The sequence below is a fragment of the Drosophila serrata genome, unplaced genomic scaffold (assembly GCF_035046125.1).
Source record: "Drosophila serrata isolate PLE 108 unplaced genomic scaffold, ASM3504612v1 contig_116, whole genome shotgun sequence".
In the NCBI taxonomy this organism is placed as follows: domain Eukaryota; kingdom Metazoa; phylum Arthropoda; class Insecta; order Diptera; family Drosophilidae; genus Drosophila; species Drosophila serrata.
The window spans coordinates 149,800-164,423 of record NW_028257014.1 but is presented as its reverse complement, the minus strand read 5'-3'; the positions used below and the strand labels follow the sequence as shown (position 1 = coordinate 164,423).

General features: G+C 42.6%; 1 protein-coding gene across 1 annotated transcript; it reads right to left on the bottom strand.

Moving 5' to 3' along the window:
- Nucleotides 1-1,951: 1,951 nt before the first annotated feature.
- Nucleotides 1,952-14,321, bottom strand: GluRIA (Glutamate receptor IA). The gene is made up of 13 exons (XM_020945981.2): nt 13,439-14,321; nt 11,541-11,693; nt 11,085-11,212; nt 9,026-9,155; nt 5,502-5,755; nt 4,817-5,008; nt 4,483-4,737; nt 4,015-4,375; nt 3,673-3,935; nt 3,147-3,608; nt 2,846-3,090; nt 2,363-2,759; nt 1,952-2,301 (listed from the first exon to the last, which is right to left on the bottom strand). Exons 1-13 carry the CDS (start codon nt 13,569-13,571, stop codon nt 2,266-2,268), a joined length of 3,009 nt encoding a protein of 1,002 aa, XP_020801640.2. The 5' UTR covers nt 13,572-14,321; the 3' UTR covers nt 1,952-2,265.
- Between the last annotated feature and the right edge of the window lie 303 nt (nt 14,322-14,624).

Here is a 14,624-nt window from a genome sequence, read left to right as displayed (position 1 = left end):
CAACTTTTAGGGGGCCCTGCCCCTTCGGAAAACTTAACAAAAACTTTCACGTTCATCATTTGCAAATATTATGAGTTTCCATGCGAGACACAAACACACTCCACATCGGAAAATAGGAATTCCTAGGAAGAAAGCGAGGGACAGGGCATTATATTTTTGATTGCGAGTGCGTGGCGCATATGACAAAGAGTCCTTGCCTTTGTTATATCCTTTGAGGATCCCCCGCTGACAGTTGAGAAAAATCCGCAGTGATTTCTGGCCATTACCATTACCCAAAGCAGCCACGCTTATCTCGGCCAGGATGCAAAGAGCCATGCCGAGATATGAGTCTTGTTCAATGCAGAAAGGATATCTCCGACTGGCAACTTCCCCGGGATTGACAAAATAAATAAATATGAAAATTTACGGCGGAACTTTGGTATATATTTTTTGTTTTCCCCCTTTCACTGCTCTCTGTGTGCGACTTGTGGCTTTTAACTTTTGCCCACAGAATTTATTGAAAAATCGATTGCGGCATTAAATGCGCTGCCGCTGCCTACTGTCGCCCCAAAATCCTTTCTGGCTTTTCGGCAAATCATCTCGGCTTGCAGCTGGAAAAGCTGGCGCGTGACTCTGTCGATGTTCGCTGGAAACTCCTGCTGGAAAATTTATGCAAAGCGCTGTCAGATACTTAAAGTAAAGCCAAAGCTGCTGCAAGTTTTCCTCACGCTGCTCAGCTCCTTGAAAGTTATTTGGTCGGCGGAGGTAAGGAATTGCGTTGTCCTGATGATGGGTAACAAAGGGATTTGCATAAAGCCAAGCTGAGATATACACTGGAAAATGGGGTATTTATCTGAAATATTTATTACTGAAAGCGGGAATTATTAAGGAGTATAATTTGCTTAGAGTTTAAGCTAGGAAATTCAATTTGAAACTTTAATTAGAAATAATTTTTTAATACATTTAGATTAAATGTGCAATCAAAGATACCGGGAAGAGGGCTTGCCAAGTACAAATATATTTTCTAAATACTCAAGGCCCCAGGCAACTACCTTACAACTTTGTAATTGACCTTAAATTGCATTTAATTTGTTCTCCCTCTCTATTTTATTACAAATTAACAAAGCCCCTAAAGCAGTTGGCAACAAACCAACCAAAAAGGCTGACAAACAATGTGCAAATTAGGCCACAAAAACACGCAAAGCGGCAAACAAACAAGCGCAGAGAAGGGGGAAAAAGGTGGTGACACAAAAAACGCTAAGCCGCAATTGAATTAAAAAAAAATCAAATACAAACTGAAATCAAATCAAATAACGCGCTAATTCCTGGCAAAGCTGATTTCGCCGCAAATTTAGCCAAATTAAAATAATGGCAAGACATTTATATACAAAATCAAATTCCGTTTCATTCCGATTGCCGATATCTAATTAAATCAACAAAACCGCAAGAGCGAATGCAAACAAACAAGTGTGCAAACATTTTGCCGAGGAAATAACAATTAAAATAATTATATTTGCATTAGCTTACATTAATTTGGCGCCAATTTAAAATTACAATAATGCGGCAAAGGGCGGAATGGCTTATTCCATCGGCATGTGTTTGCTTTAAGTTTTTTGGGGTTTTTTCAGCGGCCATATACATAATTCAGAGCGTAAATCGCTTTGTTTCACCGCAGACGCACAAAGTTTCCTGTGCGGAGGGGAAGGCTGAAAGCCTCTTAGCCTAGTGCCACGCCCACCTTAAGCCCGGCCCTAACAGCCAGCCTTACCTAACAGAACCCTTGCCTAGCCTTGCCCTTCCTGGTTTTGTTAAAACTTTAAGTCAACTAAGCGGCTTACTTGTACACACACGCATCGCATCGCATCGCATCGCTCATACGCCACGTGGCAGCCTCCGTCGCATCGCTCATACGCCACGTGTGCAGCGTCCCACTGCTCCACCCACTTTATAAATTCCACTTTCCACCTTCGACTTTTGCTTAAAACATACGATTTATTTTTATACTTTCGGGATAATTTTCACTTAGCCTATGTACAGTTTAGTGTTTAGTGTTTAGTTGTTAGTTAGTGGTAGTCGTAGCTATAGTTACTCGTAATTTATGCACTCGCTTTGTATACACATTTATCAAAAATACAATAGTAATTATTTATGGGTATTCTGTACAGTTTTTCCTATTCTTTTTTTGGAACGCCGCCCGAGAGAGTTGATTGCCAGCGTCGTTTAGTTATATGCGCTCTTCCTCGGATGATGCCTCCTCAATTATTTACAAGATGGAATGCTCCTTCCTTACATGCTGTACTGATACCGCACATTGGAGGCCAGCTATTCGAGAGGGTTTTGTTTGTGGATTAACTGGGGATTTTTTTTGGATTTTTGTGCTCACCTCAACGCCCACCAATCGCTCATCGTACTCGCTGCTCGCCTGCATCGCCAGCTTCGCCTGCGAGTGCATAATGGCATCGGAGAGCGAGTCCCGTTGATATGTTGAGGATCCCAGCATCCCGGGGACGCCGCCGGCGGATCCATTCGATGGCGCCTTCAGGCTGGAGGATTTGCTGCGGCAAAAGAACTCCACAATGGCCACGATAACCGAGAGGAGGAGACCCCCTATAAGGATGTAATAAATGCCAGCCACATTGCTGAGCGAGAGCTCGTTGGGCGTGCTGGTCTCCTGGCTGTCTAGGTTGGGGCATTCGGTCTTGTCGTACCACCATTTCTTCCAAATTCTCAGGAGCTCACCGTTTTCTTTCAGTGTCAGTACTGCCTCATTTAGGCGCTTTCTGGGAGGGGTTGTGGGGTTAATTAGAAGGATTTCAGGGGGTTATCCTAACTTTAAATATTTAAAAATGTATATAGCTAAACTTACCTCAATGGTGACCCTATGGGAGTGGCCACACCAAATCCCTTTGTGTCTATGTTACGACCCACCTTCATGGTATCGCATGGCGGCCTGGCATTCACATACTCATTCTTTGGGGACTCCACCAGCAGAGCATACTTTCCCTTGGAGGTTCTCACCCTGCGTATTCCTTCATCGTATGAGAGAACTGAGGAGCGTTGATTGGCGTTCATGTACTCCCACATTTTGTTGTGCAAACCGATTTGTGAGCGCTGTGAATAAACCCTTTAGAGTAACGAAAATCTAAAGAATCTAATTCCAAGCTCACCTTGAAAAAGTTCCAGGTGGAGCCATGCTTCAGTGTTCCGTAATCCATATCCGTGTGCATGGCCAAATCCTCGGGCGTCTTGATCGGAGCCACCATGCGCTCCACCGTGAGAAAAGCCGCCAGATTGGCCGTGTAGGAGGATATAAGGATAATGGTAAAGAACCACCAAACGGCGGCGGCTATTCTGCCAGCAATCGAGGGCGGTGTGAGATCACAACCCTGCTGCATGAAAGCGGCCAGGGAATACCAGAAAGAGTTAAGAAGGCTGAACTCATTGGCCGGAACTGGAGGCTGATGGGATTGCGAATCATTGAGGGTAGTAGCGCCACCAATAATGCCCGGCGGTTGCTGGGCTGTGGCATCTGGCGGTGGTCTTCGCACAATTCGCCACTCGTAGGGCGGAAATCGGGTGACAAAATACAAGACAATACTAACTCCAAGATAACTGAGAATTACACTTATCTGGGAAGTTATTATAGGACATATATATATTTTGGGGAAGTTAGAATATAATTAAAAAACCTACCCATATCTCCTGGGATAAAGGATTGAGGAAGCTAAACACTCCTGGGGTTTGCTTAACGGGCTTCTTGATCATAATGGATATGCCCAGGGTCATAAAGGGCTTACTAAAGTCAATCACTCGCTCACGTTCCGCTGTTATGGTCATGGGTGCTATGGATATGTCCGCCTCCTTGCGCAGGAGCTCACCCACCATTCCGTCCCAGCCTCCAGGTGCATACTGATTCTCTGCTCCATAGTTGCCATCTTGAGCTAGACGTATTTCATCTAAGGGGGAAAGTATTTTGAGTGGGATTTGTTTATAATATAATAATATCCAGGTATTATTTATATTTCCTGAACTCACATTTTATACCCAAATGATTGGCCAGCATATCGGCCAGGTCCTTGCAGTAGCCCTCAAAGCGATCGTTGCCCACCAGCTGCTCTCCGTAGCTGGACTGCTTGTGCATCAGATAGGGCTCCTCCAGGACACTGGTCACTATATAGGTGTGATTCCGGGCATAGTCTCCAATGCTGGCAGATGCAGATCTCGATGAGGTGGCATAACTGCGACTATGGATGGGCAGAAGACCCACATCGTCGCGCCACTCGGCCACCTGCTGCAAAGTGCTATTCACGGACATCTCCACCACATTCAAAGTATAGTTGATGCGCCTGCCATCCTCATCAAAACGAATCTCACCAGACAAGCCCTCGATTTCCACCTGCAGAATTGCATACAATTGCAAATGTCATGGAAAAACAATAATTAATAAGGCAACTTAGTCAAAGAAGTTCCTTAAAATAATTATATATTTATTCCTGGATTTACCTTCCGAAGCACCCTGGATATCTTCTCGCCCTGCTCCCAGGGCGTGACCCAACCTTTGCTGGTGTTGCAGTCCAAAAGGGCGCCACTGGACTCGTTGGTGGAGGACGGGGATGACGATGAGGATGAGGAGGAGGAGCCGCCATGGCTGCGCCGCTGCAGATGATTGGAACGGAACTGATCCGGCTTCTTGCGCAAAATGCGATTGAAGGCCTCGACGAGCACGAAAACCGCATCGTACATCAGGGCAGCCTGAGCCTGCAAAAATCATGGAGGAGACGAGACCATGGTTCGTGGCGAAACAAATCAATGGCAGTGCGGATGGGGGTCAATTTACCGAAATGGCCGGCAAGCCATTGGCCTGAAACTGGGATTGGGAGGCGGATTGGCCCTGGCTCCCTGGCTCCAAGCGCTTCCGGCTGTCATGGAAATCACGCACCGCCCGCCGATTAGAGTCGACAATGCGAAAACCTGTGATGTTGATGGCCCCAAACTCGACCACATCGCTTGGCCAATGGTTGTCCATGACCTAGGCGGAAAAACAGAACGGAAAAATCGTTAGGTAAACAGGATATAGTGGGGGGTATAGACGAGGTAGTACCTGGCACTTTATAAAGTGTTATTAATCCTTCTTCGCTTCTCTGAATTTATATTTACGGCAACTAACTTGAATACTTTCTTTATACTCCTATCTATTTTGTTATTACCCCGTATATCTGCAAACATTTACCTGTCTCAGAGTCTCAAATAAATATTAAATTTCCTAAGAACTGAAGCTTCTATGAATATTAAATCGATTCAGGTAGAATAAAGCTTTTGCGAAATGTAAATCTAGATATATATCTCCCCTTCTTATATTCACAAATCTTCATAAATACAAAAATAACCCCTGTGAGTAGGTACAACCCCCGAAAATTGTACAGGCGTTAGAATCCGGCAACGGAAACAGGGCAATAATTGCTTATTAAAGCCTCCCAGCGGGAAAGCATTGAGGAGAGCATGGGGAGCAGGAAAGTACTTACCAGGCCACTGAGCAGGTAATGATAGGTGCGCCGGCCCAGCTTGATGTCCCGCACATGCTGGACGATGATCTCTTTGGCCATTTCCGCCGGGCAGTCGAGCACGATGCGCTTTTTGCTGAAGCGCCCCAAATCCTCGAGCGTGTGCAAAAAGTCAATGGCCATCGTTACGTTGGCGATGCGCTTCACCATTTGCACACGGAATGTTTCATTTCCGGGCTTCAGTTCTTGATAGATTTGCTGCAGCCGTAGTAAGCCTGTTGGGCAAGGAATAAACTGTCAAGGATCTCATGGGGCTTCAGGGTATTGTGTTCGGTGGGGATTAAGGGGTCGGTGTCCGTGGCGAGAGCTTAACAAAAACAATCTGATAATCCAGCCAGTTTTATGATAATGCCTGCAGTCTATAAACAATCTTCAAGTTGAATGAATCAACCCCTAAGAATTGATTTATTTCGCCCAGGAAGCATGTGTCATTTAATCATATTCTTCATGCCAGAACTTCATCTTCCCAAAATCCCTCAGAAGCCGCAAGAGAAGCAAACAAAAAAATACATTTTCACACGCCATTTGTTGCACGTTCAATATGGCCCTCCATGTTGCCGTTGTCATTGATTTGCTGCCTGCATTGATTCGCTGGATTTTCCCCGAAAAGAAAAAAAAGCGGGAACAACAGAAGCAATAAGAGCAAGGGAAAAGAGAACAGCAGCGCAGGGCCAAAGCAGAGGAAAATCAGCAGGAGCCGTTCGTAAACAGTCGCGTGAAAAAGCGGAAACGGAAGTGCACACACACAATTGAAGTACTTTTTGTGGTATGGCGGTTCTGGTAACATTTCAATAAATAGCAACCCAAAAAAGCAGCAGCACTCCCAGCAGTGCGTCGGTGGCTGCTGTTTTATTGAATGTTTCCTATGTAGTCGAAGTCTCGTTGGAGTATTCATGAATGCGCCAAAAAATATGCTACCAATTTGTCGCCGTGTGCAGCACTTTCGGAACTCTCAACTGGCGTACACTGAGGCAGGAGTGACATCTATGGGTTTTGATTTAGCTAGAAATGGTTAATAATAGTAAAGAGTTACATTTTTCTGATAAATTGTAATATTTACAACAATAAAGGAATTTTTTAACTATTTAAAGCTTGAAGTAGGCTTATCCAAAAATTATATAGATTGGTGCTTATATTCCTTAATGCTGCATACAATTTTTTTTTAAGTTCTGTTTCAATGATGCATATAATAATTTGAATTTAATAATTACAGTAAAGAGTATATCCAGCTCTGAAGGAATCTGTAACTTCTCCATCATTTCTCACCCTGTACCGAGTTATAACAAGGCACAAAAGACAAAAAAAGTAGGTAGGAAAGGGCCTAAAAGGGGGGGCCGTAGAACAAAGCAATAACAACAAACTGCTGACAGCGGCATTAAAATATAAAGTCCCGCTGTGGTGCCTTTCGTTAACAATGTAAACGCCAGAGTCGAAGTCGGCCAAAAAATGGCTGTGAATCACCATCAGCACATCGCCATCGCCAAGTGGAAAGGAGTGAGAGTGGAGCCCAGAAGAGCAAGTGGGGCACAAGCTGATGCTCCGACTGCTGCTGCTGCGGCATTTCCTTTTCCTGCAACCAATGCCAGCGGCAACAATGTCGGCCTACTTTTCGGCGCCGCGGCAAATATTAAAAAATGGCCCAAAAAAGGAAAATAATAATAATGTTAAGGCTGGAGCCAGTAGTAGCAGCACTCGGAACTCAGAGCTCACAGCCGAAGGCGGCAGTTGCATGAAGCCATAAATTTTATTTCACACAGAGTCATTAACACATGACACACACACACATACACAGTCATATAGAGGCATTCCAACGGCGTGTGAACTCATTATAAGGAAGACAGAGCGAGAGAGAGAGTTGGTACACAAGGAGAAAAGGATAATTAAATAAATAAAAATATAAGAGAAGCCCTTTTAAGTTGGTTTGCAATGTTTTAGAGTGATTTAATTCATCAAAATCTCAAAGAGGAGCATCTACAAACACTTTAAATATTTTTAAAATATAAATAATACCTCTAAATAATATAATAAATTAAAGATAAATAATACCTTATAAAACTAAATTAAACTCTTAACCATTTTTCTTCGTGAATCCCATAAGAAAGGCACAGATGTCAAAGCTGCGTATACGTAATTTTTAATGACATTTTGACATATTATTGTGTTTTAAACACCAATAAAGTCTTTGAAAAATTCAAATAATTACAAATAGATATCCTGCAAAAATATAGTCAGAAATTCATTAAATTCTTCTCATTTTTAACTAGGTTCTTTCTGTGTAACAGAGTAGGAAAACAAAGAAATCAGAGCTGCGTATACGTAATATTATATGAAATTTTTACCGAGCTGAAAGGACTCTCATTCCCATACGAATACATTGTACTCGTGTGTGTGTGAGCCAAGTCAGTGTCTTTGGCTCCATCTGATGTCTTCATCTTTGGCCGTAATTGTTGCCGTCGTCGTATTGTGCCACGTAGACGGCAGGAAATTGCTTTGAAATAAATTTCAATACAACAAAAAGCAGCCTAAGACCCGCACACACACACACACAATAAACAGGAGCCGACAAAACACATGTACACATACAGATATAGCCAAGAAGCGGCTAAAACCCGACCATATGTGTACGCAACCGAGGGTCCTGCGTGTGTGTCCTTCTCTTGGCTGCTTAAGCCCGTTGAGGAGCCACTCGAAAGAGCACACTTGGAAGCACTTGAGCGCGCTGTCTGCCGAGCATCTCCTCTTCCTTCCCTCCTCCTCTTTTTTGGCTCTTTGTGCCGCTTATTTAATTACATATTAGCAAAAATGAAAAGGCACGAGCCCACGAGGTCGCAGGATTAAAAAATAAAGTGGCACAGAGCCGGCGAATGGATGCTTATTAGGAGTACAGGCGAGCCCTCCTAGCTTGAACCACCTGCTAGCCAATTAATTACATGTAAATGTACACAGGAACATGGACAGGTGTGACCCATAAAGCTCTCTGGGTAATGGAAATCCCATTTCCAGGTGCCTTTAAGCAGGCAAAGCTTAGTTTTGCTTAGATAATATGATTACTTAATATTGAGCTTTAAGCTACTAACTCTTGAAGAATAATTTCCCCATTAACATAAACTTTTCTAAGAAATAAAGCCCCAAATTAGTTTTTAGGGGCTTGATAGCATTTGAAACAAAGTTTGGATAATAAAAAACAAACAAAACTTTAAAGCAAGTTCGACTGTAGTAGACGATTTCCACTCACAGAAGGCAAATAGATTATTTCAAACAAAACCACCCCACCATGGGATGGCACACTTAATCCAAAGCAGAAACATTGCCATAACCGCCACTTAAATCCACTCTCCTGCCCGATTGACGCCTTATTTGTTTATGGCAAATGAAAGTCAAATGAAATGAAATCGAAACACAAAGCAGTCAAATGGGCAAACAAACAAGGAGGAGATAATGTAGCGGAGGGTTGTATCTATGTATATGTATATGTAGGAACTCACCATCGTGCGAGTCGTAGAGATAAATAATGCTCTGCCAGCCGTAGTACTGGATGGTATCGATAATCGCCTGATGATAATCCGGACGCATGCTGATAGCGAAATCCAGCAGGCCCGACGACGGGGTGAGCACCTAGAAGTATGCAAAGCAAAGGCCCCCATGAACTCGCGCTGGGTAACAATGTAATGTGCACGCTACATGAAGCAATAATAAAATGAAACGCGTTTCCGCTTGGCGCCCCGGAACCCCGCCATACCCCCCACCCCCCTAGCAACATACGTATGTATATGTACGCCCCTGGTTGATCCAGAGGGGTCGCTTGGCTGTTAGGCGACGCCAACAAGCAGATACATCCAAAGAGATACACACAGATACCAGTTTCCGTTTAGGCCAACATACTCGTGCACGGAGAGAAATTGAGTTGCCTGATGGGTTTTGATTTAAATTTTTATACTTGTGTTGATTATTTGTAATATAATAATAACTGTCTGATGTTAGCAAAGAAGCTTAAAATCATTCCTAGGACTAAGACAAAGATCTTAGCAAATACTTAATGAAATATTTAAACAATCTTTGAATATCTACATCATTTTTACCTAAGTAAAGATGATAGGTTTTTTAAATAATTTAATAATTCTAACTTGCAATAAAGGTAACTAAGCTTAATAAAAACTATTCCCAATATTTCTCACCATGCAGGAAGCACGCAAATGCGCACTCAATGTGTGTATGGATTTGGGTGTATGTGCCACCCGCCTGTGTTTTGCTGCCCAGAGTCAGAGGAGGAGACAGAGTCAGCATCGGATGCCTGTGCCTGTGTGACTCTGCCTCCATATCTTGATTTATAGTGATTGAAATAAAAGAGGCCAAGAGCGTGTCATAAATTCGCTGGCTCTCTCTCCGTGTAGGAGTCGAGTCGAGTCGCTCCTCGTTTGGCATTGTCTTCCGCCGGGGCTCCGAGTTGGCTTTCTGTTTCGCAAAGTGACAACAAAAACGACAACAACAGCGGTTTCGGGCAACAACCAAACTGTTGTCGCACTGCCTGTCCCGTCCGCTTTGTTGCTGGTGGTAGTAAATTTTCTTCAAATTACAATTATTATGATTTGTGCCCGGGCTTTGATTTAGTGCATTGTCTGAGCAGAGTCCCCACCCGATTGGGCTTCCTTTGGGGAGGTTGGGAACCGTGTGAACTGTGAACCCGGGGCACCACTTTATGCAATGACTTCATTTTTACAAAATTGACATTAACTGGAAGGAATTCCTAAGGGGGAGCCCCTCAGCTAATACACGGATTGGTAATTGAAAACTCTGCCAAGTGGAGTGTAATAAAAGCTGCAGGGTTTCAGAATGAAAAGGGTTAAAACATATAAAATATTTTTACAATTCCTACGTGCTTATTCGCTTATCAATCTAGTCTTTAATGTCGTGACCGGATTTTAAATGTTCTTTTCTGAGCACGTAGATATTATATATACTATGTTGTCGGAAATTAAGTGGGTTTTATATAGGTCTTTTATAACTCTAAACACTCTTAAAGCTTTAAAATGCTATTTAACTATTTATATTTTTGTTAAAGTATCAACTGAAAATGTATATTGTTTAGGGTTTGCTCTTAAACAAACTTTGATTTTAAATTACATAAACAAACTTTATTTTATTTAAATATTAAAACCAATAAATGTATTATGCAAAGAGTCAACTGTTGTTGGTTTTTGACTTTGAAACCATTGGGAAACCCCTTTGTAAATAGCTTAATATGTACTTAGTCCTTGTTTTTCAATGTGAGCTCTCATTTTCCAGCTCATTATTATTTTTTACACCCAACTCTCCATTGGGCAACCGAGCACATAATTAAATATTTGACTACCTCAGCTTCACCCCACTTCTCTGTTACTAAATACTTTCCCTTTGTGTCGCTACCCTTTTGGCCAACTTCATTAACGCATAACTGAGTTAACCACTCCATCACTCCCCTTATGGCAGCCGCAGAAGGTAAATAACACGGAAATCAATTACATATGACATTTCTTTCACCCCCTTTCGAGGAGGGGGAGCACTTACCTTCTCGGGGAACCAGGGCGTCACAAATGGCATTTGGAACGTATTCGAGTAGGAGTGCAATGTGTCAAAGGAGTCCGGCGACACGGCGCCCAGCATCGAGTAGACTCCGCGCGAGAATTGATTGCAAACTGGAGGTTACAGAGTAATAAATTCGTTTTTGTATTCCCTGCTCTCTGTCTTTGTAGCTCGAGGTGTGGGTGGGTGGAAAATGGTTCAGGGTTGAGGGAGGATGGGGGGATGGGAAGAATGGAAAATGCATGGCGGAGACAGTGTCTAGGTCGGGTGCAGAGTGTGGCGCACAATTAAATTGCAGCTTTGAGTGTGGAGTAGAGGAGACGTGAAGTAAAACCAATTTTCAATAAAAAATGCACATAATTAATGGGGGAACCGTGTCTGGTGTAATGGGGTTTTTTTCCAGGGAAATCCCTTAGAGGTGGTACTGATAACAACACATACTCAGGCGGGATAATTTGAATGCATCCGCCGTATTGATGACGTCGACGTACGCCTGCAGCTCGAACCGCCGGGAGGTCACATTTAGGTTGTGATTGAGCATTGCATATTTAAAGGCTGATTGCACGTCGTCCGTTCCCTGCTCGAAGATTGCACCTGCAACAGAGAGAGAGACGAGATGAGGAGGGTTAAGAGGGGTTAAGAACGGTGGGGCTGGGGGCTTGGGCGAATATTTTTGCTTCGTTAAATATTTAGGCAGCTTTTGACACGGTCCTGTTAATATTAAACGAAAAAGCGCACAGTGCAAATATGTACACAAATGATAGCATAATGTCACGCCCACACGGGCACCTGGGCCACTGCCACTGCACACACAGACATAAACAATACACAGCAAAGAAAATCTAGCTAGTTTTGATAATTTAAAGTATTTTGTCTAGGTGTTGAATTTATTAAATATATCAAAAAGATGAGAATGCTTTAAAAGTGGTAAAGTCCTGGGGTAGTTTCTTATAACATAACACAGTATACTTTAAGATATGTAATTAGATACAATGTATATACAATTATATCATGTATCTTAATTCTTTTTCATTAAATTCTCCTATAATTAGCTATTCTAAGGGTATTTTTTTCTCAGTGCCCACACCCACACCCTTACACTATCTAGACAGGCCGCCCCGACAAGCAACAACAAAAAGCGCAAACGAAGTGTTGATGCAGCAATTTTGTGCTGCGCTTTTGCATGGCACCTGAACAGGTAGCACAGAACAGGTAACACCATCGCCAGTCACCATGGCGGTGCCTGGATTTGAGTGCAAGCCAGTCAGCATGACTGTCACATTAGCAGCCACCAAGCAGATATATATATAAGTACATATAGTACGCTCCATACCTGTGTGCAGGGAGCCAAAATGACTGCAGGTGCAATGACTGAAGCGCCATCGTGCAATAAAAATAAGGCAGCAGGCAAATAAAATAGGGAAAAAAAGGAGAGGAGGTGGCAGGTGAGAGCGTAAAATAAAATGCGGTGCTGCCTAGGCAAGTTCTTCGAGGGACTTTCGACGCCAAATCGAGAATTTAGAAAATGAGGAAATTTAATATTTAAAGAAGGTGCATATGTATGAAATATAACTGAGGGGGATCTCTAAAAAATTTTATAATAAAGGACGAAATAGTTTCCTTTGGGATAAGTAAAAAAGAATGTAGAGACATAATAAAAATGTATACAAATTTCGCTTAAAGTTACCAATAACAGAGTGTATTTTATGAATTCTGATAGGAAATGTGCAAGTTCTAGTATTATTTTTATTATTTCGCAAACCCTTTAGCTTGTCCTATGTCAAATAATACATTAACTAGGGAAAGCTTGCCTCTAAACATAATTATTAGAAAGGAAAAACGTAATACTTTTTAAATGATTTTTAAGACACTTGTTTGTCCAAATACCTACTAAGGGGAAAAACACAATCATAAGCCCCTGAAAAGGGAGTTTTCAATTATCACCAAGCTGAAAAACAATCTCGGTTTATATTCGTTGGACGTGTGAAGAATATTGGGGAATAACTTGCACGACGGAGGACAACCATGTTCGAGGGCAGCAAGGACAGGTCAGGGATAATCTCCGGGCATCAGCCATACCCAATTTCCCCAAACGAGCCATGAGAGAGGAATACAGGAATACAGGACTACAGGAAGCTGAGGAATCCATTCCCGGAATCGGCCACACACTTACTCAGTTACAGGATTCGGGGCAAGGCAAGCAGGGAGCTAAGTGCAAGGAGCAGGAAGCCAGGAGCCCATTGTGGCCAAATCCCAGCTACAAGTGCAATGTAGAGGCTGTGACAATTTCTGGCGGAGCCTGGGATCCTTTGGATCCTTTGGCTCCTTTGGAGACTCACCTAATGGTATTTTCTCGGTTAACGATGACGCCTGTTGTTGCTGCTGCTGCTGGGCGACACTGAATTCCGGGCAGAAAATGCTGCTGGCGCATATTAAATGTAAATATGCCAGGAATTTTAGCCTCGACTGCATTTTGCACTTGTAGTTTGTTGCAACAAATTCGCCAAGTTCCGAGTCTCGAGCACAATGGAGTGTATTTGTTGGTTAAATTGGATTCGCCATTACGCGCAAGGAACTCACTTTGTTCCACTTTATTTGCCTTTGTTAATTTTATTTGAGTTTTTTCATCCAATAACTATGAGTTTGCTTTAGAGACTTTTATGGCTTAAGTTAAATATGTTATTTGTTTAATTTGTTTACTTTGAGTTTTAGTTATCTTTAATTTATTTAGTATACTTTTGGTAGATTTTTGATTTATTTATTTATGGGCAGTTTCAATGGTAACTTTGATTAATTTCACTAATTTATTTTATGATTCCAATAAAACGTTCTTTATTGAGATTCGATTATTCAGTTTTATAAGCAACTTTAAGAATTGCCAATAGTTTCCTACAGTTTCAGCTTGAATTGTATTCCTTTGGCTATTGTTTATTTTGATTACACAATTATTTTCATCTCTTTTGATTTATTATTTGTTAATTTGGGTAATTTTTTCTAAGCTTTCTTTTAAAAGTTAAAATATCTGTTAAAACTCCACGAAAGTCTCACTTTAATTCGCACTCGAACTGGACTTTAACGCCGCAGATTCTAGTAGCTTTTCCTCTGCCGCTTCGTCTTGCTTTTCCTTGGGGGAAAACTCTTCGCTTTTCATCCGCTCACTGGAACCAAACGGCCACGCGTTGTAATCAGCACTAAAATACGCCTAAGCTGGGCCAGTAATACGAGGTCCTGAGCCGATGCTCCGGAAAACGTGGAAAGCCAGGCGACAGAGCCACAATGTAGCTTTGTGGCCCGCATTACTGGGAGAGGAAAAGCCGACCGGGATGCTGTGCTCTTTGTACTAAAAACCCGAGAGTTTTCTCGCTCTCACCAGTCTGCAAAGCGGAGAGAGTTTCCCTCTCAGAGGGTGGAAATGAGAGCCGGATGCTGTAATGGTAACTGTAACTGACCTACTGCATTTTTTGGCCAACTTGCACGGCGTCGCCGCCGTCTTCCTCGCTGGTTAAATGTTTGTTTACGTTTACG

Excerpts from the sequence above, each read along its gene's own strand:
- GluRIA (XM_020945981.2), bottom strand. The coding sequence starts at position 13,571 with ATGCAGTCGAGGCTAAAATTCCTGGCATATTTACATTTAATATGCGCC. Across the intron at positions 11,213-11,540 it reads ATTCAAATTATCCCGCCTGA|TTTGCAATCAATTCTCGCGC; the intron begins GTATGTGTTGTT and ends TGTAACCTCCAG. Across the intron at positions 3,936-4,014 it reads CAATCATTTGGGTATAAAAT|ATGAAATACGTCTAGCTCAA; the intron begins GTGAGTTCAGGA and ends TTTCCCCCTTAG.